The sequence below is a fragment of the Arachis hypogaea genome, chromosome 20 (genome assembly GCF_003086295.3).
Source record: "Arachis hypogaea cultivar Tifrunner chromosome 20, arahy.Tifrunner.gnm2.J5K5, whole genome shotgun sequence".
NCBI classification, from domain to species: Eukaryota; Viridiplantae; Streptophyta; class Magnoliopsida; order Fabales; family Fabaceae; genus Arachis; species Arachis hypogaea.
In genome coordinates this window covers 136,711,680-136,738,631 of record NC_092055.1, presented here as the reverse complement: position 1 = coordinate 136,738,631, position 26,952 = coordinate 136,711,680, and the positions used below count along the sequence as shown (strand labels likewise).

General features: G+C 38.7%; 2 protein-coding genes across 2 annotated transcripts; both read right to left on the bottom strand.

Annotated features, from left to right (window-relative positions):
- Positions 1-432: 432 nt before the first annotated feature.
- LOC112784224 (receptor-like protein kinase FERONIA) lies at positions 433-3,553 on the bottom strand. The gene has a single exon (XM_025827363.3). The coding sequence runs from the start codon at positions 3,063-3,065 to the stop codon at positions 609-611; it is 2,457 nt and encodes an 818-aa protein (XP_025683148.1). The 5' UTR covers positions 3,066-3,553; the 3' UTR covers positions 433-608.
- A 13,871-nt stretch (positions 3,554-17,424) lies between these two features.
- Positions 17,425-20,925, bottom strand: LOC112784222 (receptor-like protein kinase FERONIA). Its single transcript, XM_025827362.3, has one exon. It carries the CDS (start codon positions 20,006-20,008, stop codon positions 17,543-17,545), a length of 2,466 nt encoding a protein of 821 aa, XP_025683147.1. The 5' UTR covers positions 20,009-20,925; the 3' UTR covers positions 17,425-17,542.
- Between the last annotated feature and the right edge of the window lie 6,027 nt (positions 20,926-26,952).

Genomic DNA, 26,952 nt, shown 5'->3' with positions numbered 1-26,952 from the left:
TTTGAGTATACAGTGGAACTCTTAATTTATTTAATATTTTAAAATATTAAAAATTATTTTGTTAAAGAAATTATTAAAAATAAATTTAGAATACCACTATAATAATAATATGATAAAATATTACTAAAGTTAACTGTCTATCACTACTATTTTAAATATGAAAAAGTATTTATTTTTTTATAAGCATAGTAATTAATTATTTATATTATACATTTTAATTTTAATTTTTTTTTTAAAATTAAATTTTAAAATTAAAATTTAAAATAAAAAATAAATAAAAAATTAACTAATATTAATTAAAAAATAACTGTTTCTTATTTTAACTACTTATATAAAATGTTCTTACAATTAACAACTAGATACTATTAGACAATATTATTGTGTATTATTTTAGGATAAAAATTTATATGCAAGTGTTTTTATAGGAAGATATTAATCGAAAATTTAAAAATATTATTTATATATTAAAATCAATCACAAAATTATTAAATAATTTATATATTTAATTTATTATTTAATAATTTTTAATTATCAACTTTGTATGGATGCAATGGTAGCCTTATTTTAGATGTGGCATTATCTCCATCATTTCCATCTTACAGCTAGAGTTACACATTGCTAATTTCAAGCATTTCAGGTGCAGTAACAAGATGTTCTTGATGCGTCTCACCAGTCTCATGCAGTTTCAGTGCAAACTCCAAACACCAAACAATTTCATCCATGGAAGGTCGTTGGGAACCATCTTCATGCAAACATCTCACAGCAATGTCACCAAACTTCGTCAAGCACTCCGGTTCAATCTGACCCTCCAATGCTTTGTCCACAATCTGATCCAACGTGCCATCTTCATAACAAGATACAGCCCAATGAGCAAGTGACATCTGTTGTTTTTCCACTGTCCTCATCAAAGGCGGCCTCCCACACAGCACCTCAAACAGCACTACTCCAAAGGAGTACACGTCAGACTTCACAGTTAAACGCTGTCGTTTATAGTACTCTGGGTCTAAGTATCCAAGACTACCCTTCACTACAGTGCTAATGTGGGTTCTTGAAATGCCAGAGGGTCCTATTTTGGACAAGCCGAAATCGGAAACCTTGGCCACCCATTTCTCATCCAATAAGATGTTGGTGCTCTTTACATCGCGGTGAATGATATTGTGGACCGCACCTGCATGGAGATAATGCAACCCCTTCGCTGCTCCTACGCAGATATGCAACCGTTGCTTCCAGGAAAGGGAAGGGTTATTATTATTGTTGTAGAGATGATCTTGTAAGGTTCCTCGATCCATGAAATCATAGACCAACATCATCTCGTTGCTCTCACAGCAATAACCAATGAGGGAAACAAGGTGGAGATGGCGCAGTTGAGAGAGCATCTGAATTTCGGTCCTGAATTCCTGAACCCCTTGCTGTGAACCCGGTTTTAACCGTTTGATCGCGACTGGTGTTGAACCTTCGTTGATGTAGCCTTTGTACACGTTGCCAAAGCCTCCCACCCCGATAAGGAGGAGTTCATCGAAGTTATTGGTGCATGTTTTCATCTCAACCAAGGAAAATCGACGACAAAGAGCGGATGGCAATGGTAAGGTTTGAGTGTTGGCTACTTTGGAAGATATCTTTATGTTATTTTTCTTCTGTTTTCTAAGGAGGAAGAAGACTACACTGGAAAGAAAAATGAATACTGCCGAGACAGAGATTATTATGATTATTAGGATCCTACTGTTGTGTGAGCTTTTAACAGAGACAGAGAAGTGTGGTGGGGCAAATAGATGAGGAATAGGGTCAGGGTTGGGTCCTGCCAGGCTATTAGACACAGTGTCACTAATTTTGAAGATTTCAAGGCCGTTCAAGAAAGGATCGCCTTGTAATGTTTGACTTTGACCTTCTCGGAGAGCCTCGTGCAGTTGGAGTGAAAGGTTAAACTTATCCTGAGTAGTCCCTGAAATCGTAACTGCATAGTCTCTCTGTACAGCAATTCCCGTTTGCTTGCTCCATTTTAGAACATCCGCGCGGTCCTCCGCCAACTGGCCTGCTATGTAGATGTTGAACACTCTCTCACCGGTTTTATTAATGCTTGGGTCTAGCTCGCAAAAGTGAAGCCTGAGCATGTAGGTGAAGCCAGAATCAACAGGGAACTCCCAGGTCAAATTGGTCATTTGGTTGAGAGTTCGATTCCTGCCCATATGACGTGATGCTGTGTAGAGTTCAATGGGTGCTTCATAATCAGGACTCACAGTGATGTTCATATTTCCGGTCATATCACCGGGTAGCATATACAGAGCACTTGGCGTTCTTAAATAATCAGCATCGTCTCCTGCCCAGTTCCTGAGCATGCCAGTATCAGCTTTAGGTGTGATTGTGTTGCCGCCAGCTTTGATTCTGTATTCTGTCTGCAGGGCACTACTGTCTTGCATAGTGTATGGGACGCCTGGATGACCCACAAATACAACTTCTTGTCCACTGGGTTCAGTGAAGTAGAGATCAGTGGGCATGGCCACCACTTCAATTCCATTCACAAACGCGTAAGAATTTGGATGGGATGTGTTTGGTGTGAAGGTCAGGTTGATCCTCTGCCCATCATCCACGTTGATTATGTATTCTTTAAACATGGTGTCCCTGTTTGCAGCATCAGCGTTAAGCGAAGCATTGAAATCCTTAAGGAGTGTGAAGCCCTCGGATTTGACTGTGAAGAAGGCGTTATTACGGTCAAAGCCAGTGTAAGAAGCAGGGTAGAAGAAGAGACGAACAAATTTCCGGCCAAGTGTGACCGGGAAGGAGTAACTGAATTCAGAGTTAGACAAGCGAGCACTGTTATATGGAACTTGGTAAAGAGGAAATTGTGTGGTTGGTTGAGCAACGATGGTTTTTGTGTGTTGAAGAGTAAAGAGATTTGAGTGTATGTCTCCGTTCCATGACCTTTCACCGTCGGAGGATTTGCCACTTGAGCCACAATTGATGCTGTAGCTATCAACTGGAACATAAGCTTCAATGGATATGGCCAAGTCCGAGAGGAATAAGAAAGAAAGGTAAATGGTAGAGGTTATGCTATAACTCTTTAAGTTCATGATTGGAAAAGGAGAGTCGAGTGTTTAATTGCAATGTGGTTTGGGACAAAAGGAATCAGTGAAATTATGAAGAATTAATGTGGTGAGGCCATTGTTCCGATTGCCGGTAGTTACTAGGAAGAATGCTTGAAAGTACGGGGCAAGTAGTAAATTGTTTGTGATTGTGACCCTAGTGACCCCTGGTTCGGTTGTTTGACTTGTTCAACTTTTGAAAGATTAATGGTGATATATGTCACTTTTGGATGCACACTTATTGATTATATTAAAACGATTAATAAAATAGAGGAATGCTAGGTGCAGCAGCTTTTGTGATTTGTAGCTATCAAATCGTCATCAATAATGGTTTTAATGGTGTGAGATTGGTGTGAGATTTCATCAAATGGCTCACTTTTCTTTACTAGTTACATGCTGGCCAAAATTTAACAAAGTTGTTGGCCTCTAAACTTTTCCAATAAAATATGAGAAAAAATGTTTATCACTTAAAAAAAAGAAAATGTACATAAAGAATATATACAAACAATAATATAAATATAATTTTCTCTTTGAAAATGTGTGCAACGACTGGCTCATAAACGTGGATTGGTAGTAAAATATTAAAAGCAAGATAAAGCATATTGGTAACGTAGCTCATGTTTGATTCGATGGAGGACTAGTTCGTAGTGTTTAATTCAGAGAAAGAATATGTTTATGATGATTTGATAATGATAAAAATATATAAAGACTTGTTAAAGAAGCATACTATTGAATGCTATAGAAGTGGGGAATCAAAACTAAACAAATAAGTTTATGCGCAAGGAAAAATTACTTTGCATTTGTTTTGAAAATGATATAAGGAGGGTTGTCACGGTTTCTACATAGATATCATATAAGGAGACACGTTTTCTAATTAACGAAGACAAGATTAATTAATGGAAAGTCTTGGGGAAGGTCTTTTTATTCATACAAATCAAAGTTATGAAAACTCTGGGCTATAACTAAAATAAGGGAACCCATTCCCTTCACACAACATAGGTTATAAGAAAATGGAAAATTGCACTGTTACACATACATAATTATCACGAGAAAACAAATGAAATCTTTTGTGTCTAAATTAAATTGTCTTGAAAACAACTATTTTGGCTGAGAATTAAAGCACATAATTGGTATTCAAGCAGAATTAGAAAGACTGTGAAGAAGTTGGAGGTAATAGTTCCAAGAAGGGCTTGCTTCAGTGATTGGTTGTTTCCCAAAAGGATGCTCCTCAACAAACTTTGGAATATTTTCAACATTCTTCAAGTCATTTAGATATTCTATCAGCCATCAGGTCTCTTGGCCTCCAGCACCTGTCAAAAATAATAGCTGTGTTATTATTGTTCAAATATAATCTTCGAAAAAAACTAAATATTTTAAATTGTTTGCCCTTTACTAACTCCTCGTTTTTCTAATCTCTATTCTATCATCATCTCAACTTCTTCTTCCTTATGCTTTTTTAATTTCAAGAGGAAAGTGACAAATAAATTTTTAAGAATTTATATTTTAGATAAATTAATTTCTAAAAAAAAAGAAGTATTAATAAAATTTTTTAGGATAAAAAAAATGGACAAGTTAGTTAAAATTAAGATTTTTTATTTTAATCATAAAAGTTAATTTAAAGGTAGTAGTGTGTTCATATCTACTATTCTAAAAAATTTTACTAATATTTTTTTTTTTAAAGACTAATTTATTCGAAGTGTAAATTTTTAAAAATTTATTTATCACCTTACTTTATTTTTAACTATTATATCATCTTCTTCTCAATTTTTATTTTTTTTATTATTTTTTTTTCATTTTTATTATTGTTTCTTTCTTTTTTTTTTTCCACTTATTTTCTCTCTTTTAATTATTTCCTTTATATATCCTCATCCATGCATATTCTTCTTGTTTTTAATTTTGATTCATTTGTTTATTTAACGCTTTCAATTTCTATTTTCCTTCTTCTCCATATTTTGAAAAAAATATTTAATTCTATTTAAGATGTAAAATTGTAAATTATATAAATAAATATAAATAATATTTATATTTATCTGTCTACTTTTACCAATAATAATAGTGTTCATACCCTGACCTAATAATAAGACCCAGGTCTAAATAAAAGGCCCAATCCCAAAGGATGAGCCCCGCATTTCACCCACCTTCCTCCCAGGAAGTCGGTTCCTACCCCAACTTACTCTAAAAGAAGTTGGGGACGAGAGTTAGCTGGCAGATAAACACTTGTTTGAATGAGTAACTGCTCCTAGAATCTCTCTAACCACTTCTAGGAGCCATATCTTAACCTCCCTAAGATAAAGGGACGGTTAACACCCTAAAAAAAGTGGCACTACTTCAACGGTGATTATTGGTTCACCACTATAAGTACACTGACATCCCTCAGGTATCTCTAAGTCCCAATACTCTCTAGACTTGCTCACACCCTTGCTGACTTAGGCATCGGAGTGTCTTTACAGGTACCACCCCCCATTCGTTCATACTCACAAGTCGGACGGAGGCCCCCAAGGTGCAGACTCGCTCAAAGGCTTCCTTCCTCAGACGATTGGGCTAACCTAGCAAGTCCAGCCTACCATCTCCGGTTACCCATCGTAACATTGGCGCCGTTGCCGGGGACCCGAGAGATCAACCTGTGATGGCGGACAGATCCCCTGAGGATGGTCATGTAGAAACAGATTCCGAACAAGAGAATCTGGATACCGAAAATAACGACGCGGACTTAACCCTCCGCCAGGAAACCAACGATCAACACAGAGAGGGTACCTCCGGAGTCAAAACCCCGAAGGTGAATTCTTCTGAAGGCTGTGAATCGGAGAAGGACGGACAGTCCCACGCAACTGAACTTATGGGATTAGTTCATGTCCACCAAAGTCGCTTGGAACAACTAGAACAGGAACGAGAGCGACAAAGGGAGATAGAAAAGCACCTAAGAGAGGAGATGGATCGACGAAAAGAGTTAGAGAAAAAACTCTTAAAGTTAGAATCCTCCCTCAAAGGTCGGAACTCCCGTGACGATAGAGAAGAATCGCCCCTAGGAGGGGAAGATCCTTTTAGCGAGGACATAATGAGGGCAAAGGTTCCAAGAAACTTTAAAAGCCCCGATATGGACCTCTATGATGGAACCACAGATCCAAAGCATCACTTGAGCAACTTTAAAAGTCGGATGTATCTGGCTGATGCTTCCGACGCAACGCGTTGCAAAGCTTTTCCGACCACTTTGTCGAAAGCAGCGATGAAATGGTTCGACAGCCTCCCCCCAAGGTCGGTAACCAGTTTTGACAACCTCTCAAGGAAGTTTTTGATGAGGTTTTCTATCCAGAAAGACAAAGTGAAACATGCGCCAAGCCTCCTGGGAATAAAGCAAGAGGTCGGAGAATCCTTACGAGCCTATATGGAAAGGTTCAACAAAGCATGTTTAGAGATTCAAGACCTGCCCACAGAGGCAGTCATAATGGGGTTAGTCAATGGGCTTAGAGAAGGTCCATTCTCACAGTCCATATCTAAAAGACACCCCACCTCTCTAAGCGATGTACAGGAAAGAGCCGAAAAGTACATCAACATGGAGGAAAATGCTAAGCTGAGAGACCTAAGCTGCCGACCTGGGCACCCTCCTTCAACAAAAGAAAGGGAGAGGGAAACCAAGAAGAAGGAAGAACTCGGTCCCGATAGACCAAGGAAATATCACTATTATACTCCTCTAAAGGTCTCTATAGTGGATGTATACAGAGAGATTTGTAATACTGAAAGGCTGCCACCCCCCAGACCCATTAAAAATAAAAAAGGTGGGAGCCGCAGTGACTACTGTGAGTACCATAAGATATATGGTCACTCCACAAACGACTGCTATGACCTTAAAAATGTGATAGAAAAGCTGGCTAGAGAAGGTCGGCTTGACAGATATCTCATAGAAAGGTCAGACAGTCATGGGAAGAGAAAGTGAGATGATATGGATAGAAGAGACCCACCACCGCAGACTCCGGAGAGACATATCCACATGATCTCAGGGGGGTTTGCGGGAGGGGGACTCACCAAATCCTCTCGCAAAAGACATCTCAAGAGAGTCTACCAGGTCGGAGGAGAGTCATCCGACCTCCCTACCATTTCATTCACAAAAGAAGATGGGCAAGGAATAATCCCTGGAGACGATGATCCAGTGGTAATAACTATGATCCTAGCAAATGCCCATCTCCATAGAACCCTAGTAGACCAAGGAAGCTCAGCGGACATTCTTTTCAGGCCCGCTTTCGACAAACTAGGGTTGGATGAAAAAGAGTTAAGAGCCTACCCCGACACCTTGTACGGATTAGGCGACACGCCAATAAAGCCACTGGGATTTTTGCCCCTCTACACCACTTTTGGAAAAGGGGAAAAATCAAAAACTCTGAGTATAGACTTCATAGTCATCGATGTAGGGTCAGCATATAATGCTCTAATCGGCAGAGCTACCCTTAATCGACTCGGAGCGGTAGTATCCACTCCCCACCTTTGTATGAAATTCCCGACCTCAGCGGGGATAGCAACGGTAAGGGAAGACCAGAAATTGGCAAGGAAATGCTACAATGAAAGCCTAAACCTGAGAAGGAAAGGCCAAGAAGTCCACACAATAGAGCTCGGAGGTGCAAGGGCTAGAGAAGAGCTGCGACCACAGCCGGGAGGAAAAACCGAGGAGATACAGGTAGGCGAAGAGGAAGGGAAAAATACTCACATAGGAGCCAACCTAGGGGAAACCCTAAAACAAGGGTTGACTAAGCTCCTAAGAGATAACTCCGATCTCTTCGCCTGGAAGGCCTCCGACATGCCTGAGATAGACCCCGAGCTCATGTCCCACAAGCTTTCGGTCTACCCAGGGTCCCGACCTGTACAACAAAAAAGACTCAAGCTCGGCCCAGAACGAGCCCTAGTAGTAGAAGAGCAAGTACAAGCGCTTCTAGAAGCCGGCTTCATCAGAGAAGTCAAGTACCCAACATGGCTAGCCAATGTAGTGCTAGTCAAAAAACAAAATGGAAAATGGAGAATGTGTGTCGACTATACCGACTTAAATAAGGCCTGTCCCAAGGACCCTTATCCACTGCCAAGTATTGACACCCTAGTAGACTCCAGCTCGGGGTATCAATACTTGTCGTTCATGGACGCCTACTCGGGGTATAACCAAATCCCGATGTATGAGCCAGACCAGGAGAAGACGTCATTCATCACACCCAGAGCTAATTTCTGCTACGTGGTCATGCCATTTGGACTGAAAAATGCAGGGGCCACATATCAGAGGTTGATGAATAAGGTGTTCGACTCCCACCTTGGAGGCCTAATGGAAGTATACGTCGATGACATGCTGGTGAAAACCGAAAAAGAAGTCGACCTCTTGTCAGATCTCTCACGAGTCTTTGACACCATAAGGTTACACGGGATGAGACTAAATCCCGCAAAGTGTGCCTTCACGGTAGAGGCAGGAAAATTTCTAGGGTTTATGCTGACACAAAGAGGGATCGAAGCAAATCCCGATAAGTGTAGAGCTATCCTGGAGATGCAAAGCCCGACTTGTTTAAGAGAGGTCCAACAACTGAATGGCCGACTTGCAGCCCTCTCCAGATTTTTGGCAGGATCAGCATTAAAATCCCTTCCACTGTTCTCCTTATTGAGAAAGGGATGTCAGTTCGAATGGACTCCTGAATGCGAGGAGGCGTTCCAGGAGTTCAAAAGATTCTTGAGCCAACCTCCTATTATGACCCGACCTATAGCTGGAGAAGACCTCGTCCTATACCTATCTGTAGCAGACAAGGCCGTCTCATCGGCCCTGATAAGAGAAGACGAGGCTGGTCAGCATCCAGTATATTTCATCAGTAAAGTTCTACAAGGTCCCGAGCTAAGGTACCACAAACTAGAAAAGTTTGCCTACTCCTTAGTAGTAGCCTCACGGAGGCTACGGCCTTACTTTCAAGCTCACACAATAAGAGTTCGCACGAACCAACCCATGAAGCAAATCTTCCAAAAGACGGACGTTGCAGGGAGAATGGTTCAATGGGCAATAGAGCTTTCTGAGTTCGACTTGAAGTATGAAACCCGGACGGCGATTAAAGCCCAGTGCCTCACTGACTTCATTGCAGAATACGCGGGAGACCAAGAGGAAAAACCAACTACATGGGAACTCTATGTAGATGGATCCTCAAACAAAACAGGAAGCGGTGCAGGCATAATATTGGTGGATGAAAGAGGAACCCAGATAGAGGTTTCCCTCAAATTTGAATTCCCAGCTTCAAATAACCAGGCAGAGTATGAAGCTTTGATTGCTAGATTGAAGCTGGCGGAAGAAGTCGGTGCTACAAAGGTGATGATATACAGTGACTCGCAAGTGGTGACCTCCCAGATAAGTGGAGAGTATCAGGCAAAGGACCCAAATATGAAGAAGTACTTAGAAAAAACTCTGGAACACCTTGGGCGCTTTGCAGAAACCAAGGTCAAACACATAACTCGGGATCTAAATAGCAGAGCAGACGCCCTATCCAAGTTAGCAAGTACCAAGCCAGGAGGGAATAACAGAAGCCTGATCCAGGAAACTCTCCAGGAACCCTCCGTAGTAAAAAAAAAAGACAAACAAGAGGTCCTTGAGGTAGTCGGATTAAGCCTCGGATGGATGAAACCCTTGGTCGAATACATGAAATTTGACATCCTCCCGAAGGAGGAGAAAGAGGCCAAGAAAATTCGAAGGGAAGCACAACACTACACCTTGGTGAAAAATATTCTCTACAGGAGGGGGATATCAACACCATTGTTAAAGTGCGTACCGACCTCAAAAACCACCGAGGTGTTAGAGGAAGTCCATAGTGGGATCTGTGGAAATCATCTCGGAGCAAGGTCATTGGCTAGGAAAGTGATCCGAGCTGGATTCTACTGGCCGACCTTGCAGAAAGATGCGACCGAATTTGTGAAAAAGTGTCAACCATGCCAGATGCATGAAAATTTCCACGTGGCTCCCCCGGAGGAGCTCATCAGCATCACTTCTCCATGGCCCTTTGCAAAATGGGGAATGGATTTGCTAGGTCCTTTTTCCCAGGCGCCAGGACAAGTCAAATACCTGATCGTGGGAATAGACTACTTCACAAAATGGATAGAAGCAGAACCATTAGCCACCATCACCGCACAAAGAAGTCGGAGGTTCCTCTACAAAAATATCATCACAAGATATGGGATACCCCATTCCATTACTACAGATAATGGAACCCAGTTCACCGACTCCACCTTTAGAAGCCTAGTAGCCAGTATGAAAATCAAATACCAGTTCACCTCGGTGGAGCACCCGCAAGCCAACGGGCAAGCCGAGGCAGCCAACAAAGTCATACTGGCAGGGCTGAAGAAAAGATTACAAGATGCAAAAGGAGCCTGGGCCGAAGAGCTCCCACAAGTGCTATGGGCTTACAGGACAACCCCCCAGTCCGCCACTGGGGAAACGCCCTTCCGACTAGTCTATGGCGTAGAAGCCATGATACCAATAGAAGTCAACGAACAAAGCCCAAGAATAATCTTCCATGACCAGATCGGAAACGTACAGGGGCACAAAGAGGAGCTCGACTTGCTTCCCGAAGTCCGAGAGGAAGCCCAGATAAGAGAAGCAGCGTTGAAGCAAAGGATGACTACAAGGTACAACAAAAAAGTCATTCGAAGAGCATTCTCCCCGAACGACTTGGTCTTGATCAGAAACGACATTGGAGTCAACAAATCAGGGGAAGGAAAACTCGCTGCAAATTGGAAGGGACCATACAAAGTCAAGGAGGTCTTAGGAAAGGGTTATTATAAAGTAACCGACCTGAACGGAACCGAGTTACCGAGGTCGTGGCATGCTTGTAATATGAAAAGGTACTACAGTTAAAAGCGAACTCTACTCCCTGATGTACTCTTTTCCCAACTTCATGATTTTTTTTCCCAAAAATTAAAGGGTTTTTTCTGGAGAAGGGTTTTTAACGAGGCATCATAGTAGAGGCTAAGGGAAATAGATTGTCAAAAACCCTTAGTAGCAATAAGGTACCTCCCCCATTAATAAAGATCTTTTCCATCTTACAAAAATCTCTTATAAATTCCTTTTTGTTTTCTAAGTCTTTCTACGAAATGCGCCGACTTAAGCTCGACAAAACGTAAAAATCCCATCAACCGACCTAGATGGTCGTTAGGATAAAATGACGAGGTACAAGTCGGTGTAAAGAGGTTATAAAAGTTGATCGTAAGAAACTCGGAAACATTCCGACTCATAAGTCGAAATAAAGAACCGAGTAAAAAAGAAAACGAATCGCAAAAATAACCTAAGTCATAAAAACTCAATAAAACAAAATTGAGTACGAGGAATAAACAAAAGAGATCGAAAAAGTCCAGGGAAAGGTCAGAAAGCTGTCCTAAAAATCCTTAAAACAAAAAGGTTCAGAAAAACAGACAAGCTAAAGAAAAGATGTTTCAGAAAAAGATTAAGGGGGGTTTGAAAAATCACTGTCAAAAAGCATGCACGCATAAGATAAACTTAAACCCTTATTAAAAAAGGGTATTTTAAATATTTTGTTTACGGCCTTATAAGGCCAGAAGCAAATTGTTCAAACAGCACCAAACACAAATAAAAGTTTAAAAAAAAAAGGGGGGGGGACCCACAAGCCGGGCCCCCATATAGCCAACAAAATTATTTTTTCGAAAGAGGAATAGACGGATCACCACCACCAGAGTCAGGAAGAACACCACCAGGACCGGGGAGAGAGGCATCCATTGGAGACGAAGAGGAAGTCGGAGGGACTGCTGAAGAACTCGGAGCGTCCTTTGAGTGAGGAGGGGACTCAATGATCCTCTGCCCCCGAGTCTTCAATTCTGACTCGGAAACGATCATGGGAGCAGGGGGATCAACTATGGCACCGTCAATGACGACTTTGTCAGGATCCAAAGGAGAAAGGTCCAAGTCAGGAGCAATGACTCCAACTTGTTCCCTAAAGATCCTCCAAGCCTCCTCGGCAGCCTCAGCAATAGAGTCCTCCAACTCGGTATATGCCTTCCGAGAATTCAGCAAATCATTCTTCACAGACACAAGATCTTCAAATAAACTTTGGTAGCTGTCCTGCGCTGTCTTCCTCAAACCCACCTCCATGTTGCATTGGGCCTGCAACTTCCTCTCCCTCTCCCGAAGGCCATCTCTCTCCTCCCTCAGCTTGGCGACCTCCTCCTTCAACCCCCTCTCATGCTCTTGATATACAAGAAGCCTTCCTTCCAGCTCCTCAACCTTCGAGGTTGAACCCAAAGAGTTGAGAGGAGCCTTCTCAAAAATATCTAAGAGTTTACTGCAAACACCCGCCGCCCTGAGACTCTCCTCAACCAAAGAGGTAAGGTGATTCCGAACAGATACATCATCCATCCTCATATGAGCATGGGGGTAGATGTACTTTCGGACGAATGCAAGGGCATCCGCCTTAACCTCACCCTCAAAGGAAGAGCTAGACTCTAAAGTCTTACGCTTCCTCCTCTCGGGCTCAGGAGAAGGTCGGGCGGAGGGAGGCGGCTGAGAGAAAGCTGAAGAAGAAATCACGATAGGCTGGGAGGGAGTCCCAACGTTCCGAGGAGAAGGGGGAGGAGGAGCAGAGATAACCGCCTTGGAGCCACCAGTCCTGGCTCGAGACCTCGCTTTGACCTCCTGGACTCTCTGGTAAGATTCCTGAGCATTCTGCTTCGCCATCTCTACAAAAATAAGAAGTAACTAAAAGTTAAACAAGTGGGTACAAGAAATCATAAGTCGGAAGCAAATTAGAAAAAGCTACCTAGCTGTGCCTGGACAAAGGTCGGGGACCCCTGGAGAAACTTTTTAGTGTCCAAATATGGGGCCCTCCCCCACACTTCTCGGAGGAACCCCACAATGGCTGCTTCTACCTCGTCCAGGTCGTCCAGACCATATTTCTCGCAGGGGGAGGCCTCCAGCTAGTATAGAGGAAAGCGAGGAGAAGAACTCTCGTCCAAGAAAAAGGGGTGGTGACCTTCTACAACTTGAACTTTGAAAAAATAGTTTTTAAAGTCGTGGAAGGATTCGTCAAAAAGGGTGAAAACTCTCCGACCTTGTATGGCTCGAAAAGACACCCACTGTTGCTTGTTATTTAGCCCACTGAAGGGCTTGGTCATATGGAAGAGATAGAAAAAAAATTCTCAGAGAAGTCGGGAACTCCAAAGCCTGGCTAATAAATTGATAAATTTTCAAAAAACCCCGAGAGTTGGGATAAAGCTGAGTAGGGGCAACTCGGCAGTGACGCAACACAGACATCTCAAAATTTGAAAAAGGAAGGAAAACACCCAAACGGGTGATCATGCACTCATACATAAAGAAAAAATGAGGGGCCGCCTCATTGACCCTCCCAAAACAAACCCGGTCTTCTGGACTCGGGACTACCAATTCATACTTCGGCTCATCTTCCTCAGAAGTACAAATTCTGTGGTGAGTACGAAGATGGGTGATAAACTCAGTATCGACCGAAGGCTCCTCCCCTAGGACCGTGACATCAACCCACTGAGAAAGAACATCTACGGAAGCCATTTCTTTTCTTAAAAAGGTGACAAAAAACCTACAAGGGAAAAAGAAAAGGAAAATAAAAAACACGGTCTCTAAAGGGGGGGAATACGGAACTAAACAGAGGACTACAAACCAACCTATCTACAAAATAAAGGCATGCAAATAGAAAGCATGATTACAGAAGGAGAAAATGCTAACCTTTATCTGAAAATGAGGTTGGAGGAAGTAGAAGCCTTCGAAACACAAAAGTGCAGCACGAACAAATGAAGAAGAAATTTGAAAAATCGCAGAAACGAAACAACGAAAAAGAGGGAAAGTATTTATAAACATGTTAGGGACACAATGGTAAAAGCGAGGCAGTCATTAATGAGAATGCACCGTTACCAAGACCATCAATCCCTACGCACATCCCTAAACGGACACGACGCTTGATTAGACGTAACTGTCAGAACCAAAAGGTCACGAAAAGTCACGTCGGTTTCAGAACATCACGTCGGTCCTCCAACAAGTCGGCTACAACCCCGAGTAGAATACTCGAACCCAAATCTTAAAAAATTGGGCTCGAGTAGGGGCACTGTTCATACCCTGGCCTAATGATAAGGCCCAGGTCTAAATAAAAGGCCCAATCCCAAAGGATGAGCCCCGCATTTCACCCACCTTCCTCCCAGGAAGTCGGTTCCTACCCCGACTTACTCTAAAAGAAGTCGGGAACGAGAGTTAGCTGGCAGATAAACACTCGTTTGAATGAGTAACTGCCCCTAGAATCTCTCTAACCACTTCTAGGAGCCATATCTTAACCTCCCTAAGATAAAGGGACGGTTAACACCCTAAAAAAGTGGCACTACTTCAACGGTGGTTATTGGTTCACCACTATAAGTACACTGACATCCCTCAGGTATCTCTAAGTCCCAATACTCTCTAGACCTGCTCACACCCTTGCTGACTTAGGCATCGGAGTGTCTTTGCAGGTACCACCCCCCATTCGTTCATACTCACAAGTCGGACGGAGGCCCCCAAGGTGCAGACTCGCTCAAAGGCTTCCTTCCTCAGACGATTGGGCTAACCTAGCAAGTCCAGCCCACCATCTCCGGTTACCCATCGTAACAAATAGCATGATTTAACATATTTATAATACACGCACAACAATTAAATACAAATTGTGATGTTTATAAAATAAAATCGCAAAATATCTTCTTAAAATTAGAATACAAATGTCTAGGACAGAACCGATGATCCACTCCGGATAATAACTCATCAAAAGCTGAAACTAATCCTGCAACATTTACATAATTCACTTTTTTAGGGACATGATTAACCTAAACATAAATAGTGAGTACAATATTAAAATCGAACACATCCAAGTGAGAATAATTGAAAAATACAATATGCTCTGTTAGTATAATCGACCGTAGGATAACATTAAATTACTTTTATAAACGTTAGGAATACAAATAGGATGATTTAATCCTTAGGAATACAAATAAGATTTATCCCAAATATTAGAGATAAAAACGATACTTTACTCGTTTAATTTCTATATAAATTATCTTTTATTTCTAATTAGAGATAAGTTCTGATAATTGAATTATTTTATTATTCTCATACATTTTCGATATTGACTTGATTGCGTTGTTTAATGGCTCACATTTTTTAAAATCTAAATATAAATAAGTTATAATTTATTTTATAAATTGGAGTTCTTTATTTTTAAAAAATATTTTATTATAAGTAATTAAATTAATTTTATAACTATTTGAGTTTAATTAAATTTAAATTTTTATATATATTTTTTTATGATTGAAACTATAATTCTAACAATTTATAAGTAATGAAAATTATATGTATATTTTAATTTGAGTAATTGATATTTTTAATTTAAAAATAAAATTTAGTTAATATTATTATCAAACTCGATATCTGTCGATATAAGTAAATATCGATATTTTTTGGTGAACTTAATTTTGCTAATAATTCACTATATATCTTTTATTATTATGTTACTTATATTATTTATATTAGTAACTCATATATATTATTAGTTGTGTTTTAATATATCAAATTTTTATAATTATCCATTTAGGATATTTATTATAACTTGAACAGTTAACTCAACAGTTTATAAACGCGACACATGTCCTATAAAAAGACACCACATTATTACCATTTGATTATATTCTCTTCTTCATTCGGCCCAAGCTTAGAAATAGAAAGAGAGAACGCGAAAAATTTTCATAGAACCTGAAAGGAATTAATACTCAAAATGACCTCTAAAATTTGACTACCGACTTAATTTAACCTTTTAATTTTTAATTGATCCAATTTATACCCTGAAATTTTAAAGCGTGACTCAGATTGATCCTTTTGTCCAATTCCGTCACTGGAGTGATGATGTGGCACCCAAATCTCACCACATGTCTCTCCTTTCTCTTACCATCACCATCACCACCTCCCTTCTACTAACACTCTCTCTCCCCAACAAACAACAACATTCACAACCCATCAACACCCACACATTTCTACCGCTATAGCTTTGAAGAGCATAATACCTATACTCATCATTCCTTCATGACTGCAAGCAGACAGCAAACCAATGAATGTGACATCGTTAGAGGCAACACCATGAACCATCATTTGTGAAAAGAGCTGCAATGCTTGCTTACCATAACCATTCACCGCTATGCCGCAAATAACGGCACCCCAAGAAATAACATCCTTATGCACAATTATGTTGAAAATCTTGAACCCCGTTTTTATATAACCATACTTAGCATATATGTTGAACAATGCATTCTCAATGTTACCATCAATCACAAGGTCACACCATCCATTGCCCCAAATTCGAAACACCCTCACCCATTGCACCCATCTTTGTGGTCTTATTAAGAGGGATCTAAAGTGTGGTGTGGTGTTGTGTTTCTTTTTCTTTTTCTATTTCTCTTTAATTTGTTAATATTAGTGATTGCTAATGTTGTTTGCTGGGGAGGAAAGAAGTTAGTAGAGGAAAGATGGCGATGGTGATGGTGAGAAAGAGAAGGATCAAATAATAGAAAGGTCCTTCATAAATGGCGGTGGACATGTGTGGGTGTTGGTGGGTTGTGAATGTTGTTGTTTGTTGGGGGTGGGAGGGAGGGTGTTAGTAGAGGGGAAGTGGTGATGGCGATGGTAAGAGGAAGAAGGAGAGGCATGTGGTGAGGTTTGGGTGCCATGTCATCATTCCGGTGATGGAGTTAGATAGAAGGGCCAATCTGAGCCACGCCTTAAAATTTCAGGGTATAAATTGGATCAATTAAAAACTAGAGGATCAGATTGACTCGGTGATCAAATTTCGGGGGTCATTTTGAGTATTAACTCAACCTAAAAGCTTTCGAGTTCAATTTCTTGAGATCCGTAATTTTAATAAAAAATTTAATCCGGTAAAAGTGTTCGTATTTTCTTCTTCTATATATTGGCGTTATTTTTTTTTGGTAGAAGTTGGGGGTGATGTAGCTCTTCTTTTTCTTGAGTTCGACTAATTAGAATTCTAGAAGACAGATGATTTTTTACATTTTTTTTTTAGCAGCTTGATCAGAAAATTTTTTCAGAGTTTTCATTGTGTTGATTCTACACAGAAATAGAATTTGATAATTTTATAATAATTAAATGTAAATTTGATAAGTGAATGTTGGTTTGATTAATTATTATTTGAGTTTGAATATGTTTATGTTAAATTATTGTTATTTTCTTAAGATTTTGATTCGGTTAATTATGAGCAGTCCGGGAGTGTTTTGATTATTTTGAGAGTAAAAATGAATTTTCAAAAATTTTAAAACTTATATTAACTAATTTTAAATTAAATAATTTATATATTTAATTAAATTATTATTTAACCATTTTTAATGATCAATTTAATATGGATGCATGGATGCGACTGGTAGCCTTATTTTAGATGTGGCGTTATCCCCATCATTTCCATCTTACACAGTTACACATTGCTAATTTCAAGCATTTCAGGTGCAGTAACAAGATGTTCTTGATGCGTCTCACCACTCTCTTGCAGTTTCAATGCAAACTCCAAACACCAAACAATTTCATCCATGGAAGGTCGTTGGGAACCATCTTCATGCAAACATCTCACACCAATCTCACCAAACTTCGTCAAGCATTCCGGTGCAATCTGACCCTTCAATGCTTTGTCCACAATCTGATCCAACGTGCCATCTTCATAACAAGATACAGCCCAATGAGCAAGTGACATCTGTTGTTTTTCCACTGTCCTCATCAAAGGCGGCCTTCCACACAGCACCTCAAACAGCACTACTCCAAAGGAGTACACGTCAGACTTCACAGTTAAACGCTGTCGTTTATAGTATTCTGGGTCTAAATACCCAAGACTGCCCTTCACCACAGTGCTGATGTGGGTTATTGAAATGCCAGAGGGTCCTATTTTGGACAAGCCGAAATCAGAAACCTTGGCCACCCATTTCTCATCCAGTAAGATGTTGGTGCTCTTTACATCGCGGTGAATGATATTGTGGATCGCACCTGCATGGAGATAATGCAACCCCTTCGCTGCTCCTATGCAGATATGCAACCGTTGCTTCCACGAAAGGGAAGGGTTACTACTATTGTTGTAGAGATGATCTTGTAAGGTTCCTCGATCCATGTAATCATAGACCAAGAGCATCTCGTTGCTCTCACAGCAATAACCAATGAGGGAAACAAGGTGGAGATGCCGCAGTTGAGAGAGAATCTGAATTTCGGTCATGAATTCCTGAGCCCCTTGTTGTGAACCCGGTTTTAACCGTTTGATCGCGACTGGTGTTGAACCTTCGTCGATGTAGCCTTTATACACGTTGCCAAACCCTCCCACTCCGATAAGGAGGAGCTCATCGAAGTTGTTGGTGCCTGTTTTTATCTCAACCAAGGAAAATCGACGACAAAGAGCGGATGGCAATGGTAACGTTTGAGTGTTGGCTTCTTTGGAAGATCTCTTTCTGGTCTTTTTCTTCTGTTTTCTAAGGATGAAGAACACTAGAATGAAATGAAAAATGAATCCAGCAGGGACAACAGAGATTATTATGATTATTATGATCCTCTTGATTGAGATTTGAACAGAGACAGAGAAGTGTGGTGGGGCAAATGGATGAGGAATAGGGTCAGGGTTGGGTCCTGCCAGGTTATTAGACGCAGGGTCACTAATTTTGAAGATTTCAAGGCCGTTCAAGAAAGCGTCGCTGTACCACGTGCGTGATGCAGGATGGAATTGGAGTGAAAGGTTAAACTTGTCCTGAGTAATCCCTTGGCCTTGGATCATAACTGCGTAGTCTCTCTGTACAGCAATTCCCTCTTGCTTGCTCCATTTTAGAACATCCGCACGGTCCTCCGCCAACTGGCCTGCTATGTAGATGTTGAACACTCTGTCACCGGTTTTATTAATGCTTGGGTCTAGCTCGCAAAAGTGAAGCCTGAGCATGTAGGTGAAGCCAGAATCAACAGGGAACTCCCAGGTCAAATTGGTCATTTGGTTGAGAGTTCGATTCCTGCCCATATGACGTGATGTTGTGTAGAGTTCAATGGGTGCTTCATAATCAGGACTCACAGTGATGTTCATCTTTCCCGTCATATCAGCAGATAGCGCATACAGAGCACTTGGCGTTCTTAAATAATCAGCATCATCTCCTGCCCAGTTCCTGAGCATGCCAGTATCAGCTTTAGGTGTGATTGTGTTGCCGCCAACTTTGATTCTGTAGTCTGTCTGCAGGGCGCTACTGTTTTGCATAGTGTATGCGGCGCCTGGCTGACCCACAAATACAACTTCTTGTCCGGTGGGTTCAGTGAAGTAGAGATCACTGGGCATGGCCACCACTTCAATTCCATTCACAAACGCGTAAGAATTTGGATGGGATGTGTTTGGAGTGAAGATTAGGTTGATCCTCTGCCCATCATCCACGTTGATGATGTATTCTTTAAAGATGGTGTCGCTGTTTGCAGCATCGGCGTTAAGCGAAACGTTGAAATCCTTAAGGAGTGTGAATCCCTCGGATTTGACCGTGAAGAAGGCGTTATGACGGTCAAAGGCAGCGTAAGAAGCAGGGTAGAAGAAGAGACGAACAAATTTCCGGCCAACTGTGACCGGGAAGGAGTAACTGAATTCAGAGTTAGACAAGCGAGCACTGGTATATGGAACCTTGTTCGGAGAAGGTTGTGTGGCTGGTTGAGCAACGATGGTTTTTGTGTCTTGAAGAGTTAAGAGCTTTGAGTCTATGTCTCCGCTCCATGACCTTCCACCGTCGGAGAAATTGCCAGTTGAGCCACAGTTTATGGTGAAACTATCAACTGGAACATAAGCTTCAATAGCTATAGCTAAGTCCGAGAGGAACAGGAAAGAAACATAAAGGAGAGTGGATATGGCAGAGGTTATGCTATAAGTATAACTCTTCAAGTTCATGGTTGAACAAGGAGAGTCCGGTGTTTAATTGCAGATGAGGTTTGAAGCAAAACGAATCAGTGAAATTATGAATAATTAATGAGGTGAGGCCATTGTTCCGATTCCCGTAATTACTAGGAACTGGGCAAGTAGTAAAATGCATGATTGTGACCCTAGTGACCCCCTAGTTCCGTTATTTGACTTGTTCAACTTTTGAAAGATTAATGTTGATATATGTTTTACTTTTGGATACACTCTTATTGGTTATATTAAAAATTTAAAATGATAAAAAATTTAGGAAATTAACTATAATATAAATCAACTAGCTAGAATTTTTTATTTAATTTTAAAATTTTAAAAATTAAAATATTTTTTTTTTTAAATAATGGACTGATTTTTCAACTAATTGCCTTTATTTCTAATTGGTTGCTAACGGAACTCCAGCTCATGTTTGATTTGATGGAGTAGTACGTAGTGTTTAATTCAGAGAAAGAATATTCTTAGTACTTTGTTTTTGGTAAGAAGAAGACATTTATATCAAGACGATCATTAAACACGCTAGTATTTTTAGTCAAGTCAAGTAAGATTATTGAAACTGAAAGCTTTGTCTGGTTCGTTTGGTTCTTATGTTTGGAAGCCAGGAAACCGTAATATCATCGTCTAGAAAATTAAACTGGCGTATAGGGAAGGGTGGTGAAGAAGACTATTAATGCTATGCTAGACTGAGACCTTACACGTTCGATGTTTAAGTCTGGAAATTTCAGTGAGGGAGCGAGAAAAATAACTAATCAAAATTTTAAAAACTGAGTGTATCTAATTCAACTCCAAAATTTAGTTTAATGGTGCTTGTGCATGAATAGTATTCTTTACTTTTTTTTTTTTTGTTAATTATTCTTCTTTCTATTCTTTAGTTACATGGATATTCGGATATTACCGATGAAATGGAATAAATATATAACTTCATAATGCTCCATATAAAAAGCAGATAATATAGATTAAGTATTTTTTGTGGTTTTATCAAGTTTAGCGGTGGTATAAATTAAAAAAAAGTAAAAAAGTAATATATTAAAAATATTTTACTAAGAATTGAGCAAATAGAATAACATCCTAATTTAAAAAATACAGTCACTCATATCAAGATGGATGAAACATCTTTTTTTAAAGATGTATGAATTTTATCAATTAATATTAAACATGTGATATTGGTCGAATTAAAATATGATTTATTTTTAATCGGTTTTATTTAAATTTGATTATGAAGTTTTTTTTTTCCCTTATATGAACCAATTGGTGATATTGAACCAAATATTTTTTTAAAGAGTAAAGTATTGTTTTTGTCTCCAACGTTTGGGGTAAGTCCTAAAGTTGTCTCTAAAATTTTAATCGTCCTATTTAAGTCCCTAACGTTTTAAAATTGACTCAATGTTGTCCTGCTGTTACGGATCCGTTAACAGAATTGCCGGCGGGACAAAATTGAGACGATTTTGAAACGTTAGGGGCTTAAATAGGACGAAAACGTTAGAGACAAAAATGATACATAAAAATAAATTTTATTTTTATTTTATCTTTCAATAATATTAATTTTTTACTGTACATAGTATTCAATTATTTTTTAATTACATATGAATAAATTACACTTAATCACATTATTTTCATTTTAAATAAATTTATTTTTTTATAATTTTAAAGAATTTTGAGAGAGCGACGACAAGCTTGAGTGCGATGCTAGAGATAGTGAGAGAGACCGGAGACGAGAGAGGGAGAAAGCTTAAGTGCAAGAACCAGTGAATCACAGTGAAAAAGATAAGAGAGCTCGAGTTTCAGTGAGACATTGACGAGAGGAAGGGAATAGGGCATAAGGCTGATGAACGACGTCACATTACAAATTTACAGGAAAAAAAATTAAGCATGACCTAGCTCAAATCATATAAATCGGCCAGGTCAAATCAAACCGAATCTGTAAAATAAATTATTAATCGATTGTTTTATAAATATTACAAATCATAGTGTGACATGTCAACAACTTTAATAAAAGATGTTCTAAACATCCTTGTGTGAGTATTTCCTTAAAAAAAGTAAAAAAAATGAAATGCAAATGCATAAATGAATTTAAATTATTCAAATTTTGGTGTGACAGTTCCAGATAAAACAGGAACTAATTAATATCACAAGAGCGATATGAGCTAAATAAATTACATGCCATAATTTTAATTGTTGATACCCTTAAGCTAATAACATCATTTTAGTAAATCAGTTAGATTGACTATGTTTTAAGTTAGCTGTAACTAGCTGTAACATTATTTTAGCAAATTAGTTAGGTTAGCTATGTTGAGTTAACTTTATTATATAACAGCAACCTACCATTCCTTATTTGTGAGATTCACCACTTAAATTTGTATACCAAACTTTTTCTTTAATCTGAATCTCTTCTTTTTCTCTGAGTTCGAGTCACAAGTTTCCCGAATTTGAACATGGTGCGGTGAGCGCCTTGTAACTCCGTTCGTGTTCCTTCATCTTTCTCAACTCCAAATTCTTTCTTCTCCTTAAACAACCATGGCATACCATCAAGAGCCTCCAATTGTGGTGAATCCAGGGTCCAACAATGAAAACCTGAATTCAAATTTTCAGTTTCCACTCCCATGTGTTACAACTCTCAACTTACAAAGACTTCAGGCACTAGGCTCGAAGATACAACCAAGTATAGGCAATTCATTGGGCGCCTCATCTACCTTACCAACACACGTCCGGACATCTCTTTCGCAGTTAGCAAACTTAGTCAATATCTAGATTGTCCTACTAATGATCATTATAGAGCTGGCATGCATCTTCTTCGCTATCTCAAAGCCTCTCCAGCAGCTGGTCTTTTCTTCAGCAGCGACTCTGACCTCTCTTTATCTGGCTACACAGATTCTGATTGGGCGACCTGTGCCGATACACGTCGTTCTATCTCTGGACAATGTTTCTTTCTTGGCACTTCCCTCATCTCTTGGAAGAGTAAGAAACAAGACACGGTGGCTCGCTCCTCATCCGAGGCTGAATACAGGGCAATGGCCCTTGGTTCTATCGAAGGACAATGGCTTCTTTATCTCCTCAAGGATCTCAATGTCGATCATCCAAAGCCTTTCACAATGTACTGCGACAATCAATCCGCACTCCATATCGCTGCCAATCCTGTCTTTCATGAGCGAACCAAACATATAGAAGTGGATTGCCATATCACAAGGGAAAAGGTTCAAGTTGGGATATTCAAGCTACTGCCAATCTCTTCAGCTCACCAAACAGCTAATGTATTCACCAAAGCTTTGTCTCCTGGACCCTTCAAGCAGATGTATTTCAAGTTTGGATTAGTGAATTTTCACTATCCAGCTTGAGGGGGGATGTTGATACCCTTAAGCTAATAACATCATTTTAGCAAATCAGTTAGATTGGCTATGCTTTAAGTTAGCTGTAACTAGCTATAACATTATTTTAGCAAATTAGTTAGGTTAACTATGTTGAGTTAACTTTACTATATAACAGTAACCTCCCACTCCTGATTTGTGAGGTTCACCACTTAAATTTGTGTACCAAACCTTTTTTTTAATCTGAATCTCTTCTTTTTCTCTAAGCTCGAGTCACAATTTTTCCGAATTTGAACATTAATCTTTTAAATTTATAATTTGTAGTCATATAATGTGGTACTCTTAAATTTTATTTTCATATAATATGGAGGTATAAACTTATGTATCGAGTGCATGTGTAACAAATTAGCTCATTTTAAAACAAGACTAATTTAAAAAAAAAAAAAAAAAACCTTCATAATGCGATTATTTTTAGTATGTTGCTTTTCAATTTGTTTTTACTTCCATTTTTCGCTATCAATGTCATCCTCCAACATCATTTTTAGGTCCCGCAAAGTGGTGTTTCAACGTATAAACTCTACCTAAAAAATCTTATGATAGTGTTTGCATCGTAATTTTTTCTTTCCATATCCTTCAACAGGAATCTCATGCTCTCATCCTGCGTTATTTCTAGAGCATTCTTGGCCATTTTTTATTTCCAAAAAAACGTAACGATTCCAATGGTACTTCCAGATTGAGATTTGAGAACTCTAATTGGTACCTGAATTTTCACTAGCCGTAGCTTCAATTGGCGGCATGCCTCATTCCATTTATAATTTATATATATAAAAAATATGCAGTTAACTATAGCACCAAAAGCAATTTCAGAACATAAGAGAAATTCAATAATTCAATACAATTGCTATGTTGATATGTGTATGCTATATCAGAGTTTCAGAACATCACAAAACATCACCATGAGCAGTAGAGCACAGTAGAAAGCCATCAACAAAAACAACCATCAATATTGAATTCTTATCTTATATATAAAATTTCAAAGGGAAAGTACGAGGAGCCAATGGAATACTTGTACAATATGTACAATGGAAGTTTATGGAGTAATAGAGATATAATCATTAATGTTACATTTTCCCATCAGTTGAAATTTTTGGGATGAGTGGTATCATGATATAGTGTTAGAATGCTAGATCCAAAAGGTCAAGAGTTCAATCCTTGGTGAACCCAAAATTAATTTAATCTTTTTGAAAGATGTTTATTATCCCTAGTACTCGGATGGTTATTCTAGATAGTATGGGGATGTTCATTTTATAACTCAATAACCCATTGTACACATTGTACAAATACAAATAGTTCATTGTCTCCCTAGCGGGATCCAATTTCAAAATATTGAATAAGTTAACATCCACAATTTGTGCGTATTTATGACTCTTTCTTAAACAAATTAATTAGAATACACATAAGAGTGACAAATAAAAGCCAGAAGTGTGCGTAGCATGTAAAATGGACTCAATCAGTCCAAAAAACCCTTAGAAAAAGGAGATTGTTCAATGGATATTGCTATTTGCTAAGTCCGAGAGGAATAAGAAAGAAAGGTGAATGGTAGTGGATATGGTAGAGGTTATGCTGTAACTCTTTAAGTTCATGATTGAAAAAGGAGAGTCGAGTGTTTAATTGCAGATGTGGTTTGGATACACACTTATTGGTTATATTAAAAAGATTAATAAAATATGAGAAAAAATGTTTATCACTTAAAAAAACGAAAATGTACATAAAGAATATATACAAACAATAATATAAATATCATTTTCACTTTGAAAATGTGTGCAACTACTGGCTCATAAGCTTCATGAACGTGGATTGGTAGTAAAATATTAAAATGCAAGATAAAGCATATTGGTAACGTAGCTCGTGCTGGATTTGATGGAGGAGTATTACGTAGTGTTTAATTCAGAGAGAGAATATTATTAGTGTTATAATATTATTTATTAAGTACAGTAGATGTCTTGGTTAGTATGCCTTGTGTATCATCAAACCAATAATCATCTATAATTAGTCCATTTTAGTTACATCAATATACCTATAAATAGACTAAGAGACAATAATTCGTATATAACATAAAAAAATTTTTAGGAGTCAGCAATTTTTAATATTTTTTGTTATCATTTAACTAATATAAATATTAAATTATTTTTAACAAATAAATTTTATTAATTCATATGTGTAAATTCTGAAAAATTTGGATGCATACTGTATTTGTTATGTGCGTGAAACTCTGATAAATATAAATGTAAATTATATACTTTTTGTGTGCAAAACGTGTAAAAATGGTGTTTGAACTTATCAACAAATGAGTGACTCAAGAATAGAGATGAGAAAAATTTTAGTAATCTTCAATCATTATTACTTGTGAGAAGTTTATAAAATTAGGAAAAAAATGGTTGATCAGAGGAAATGAAATGATGTTTGTGGATGATGCATGTTGTGACTAATTTTATTTTCTATGTCAAATCGATCAGTAAATGATTGCTGGACACTCTTTGACTCTTGTAAAAAATCACAATTCAAGTGATCATATTTTTTGAATGGCATCACCCAGTCATAGAATTCCACATCGCGAGAAATAAAAATGTACCCTTTTATACCTTCTTTGTGTCCTAGTAATGCGCATTTTCTTGCTTTGGAGTCTAATTTTTTTTTCTGTGAGCAGAGATGGTTGCAATATATGCTAGGCACCCAAAAACTCTAAGGTATTTGATGTAAGGGGTTTTGTCAAAAAGTATTTCATAAGGACATTTATCCTTCAAAACTGAACTGGAGATTCTATTAATGATATGCACAGAATGGACAGCTGCATAATTCCAAAAACATTTAGGCATATTAGCATGGAACATGATTGCTCGTGTCACCCTCAGTATGTGTTGATGTTTTCTCTCAACAATTCCATTTTGTTAAGTAGTTTCAATACAACTAGTTTGATGAATGATGTCCATGGTTATGAAAAAATTGGTTAATCTGAATTCTAGGCCATTATCAGATCTAACCTTTTTAACCGTTTTGTTAAACTGAGTTTGTACAAGTTTTATGAAATTTTTCACTAAATCAGCAACTTCAGATTTGTTTTCATGAAGAACAACCATGTATATCTACTCTTATCATCCACTATCGTTAAAAAATACCTATGCCCAGCCGTGGATAGATAATTAAGAGGTCCCCGGATGTCTAAGTGTATGAGATAAAAAATTTCATTTGCTTTTGAGAGACTATAACTGAATGCTAAACGTTTTTGCTTAGAGAAATGACGAGTCACAAGGATTTATACATGCAGAATTATCAATGAATGTGTGAGTTTTTCTCATTACAGCAACACAATTAGTTGGTATGTGTCCTAACCTACAATGCCGAGTTTTTTCGCAGTGAGATTCATGCTATTTGTAGTGGCGTTGTGTGTGACTAACGCTTTCGATACTGCAGCATTTTGTGAGATGGTAGGAGTAAGATCTTCGAATGCATATAGTCCTCTTCTTTGCTCAGCTTGACCAATCATCTTCTGAATACAGCAGTCCTGAATCTTGCAACAAGTATCATTGAATATGAATTATTCACAATGAATTGAATTAGTTAGTC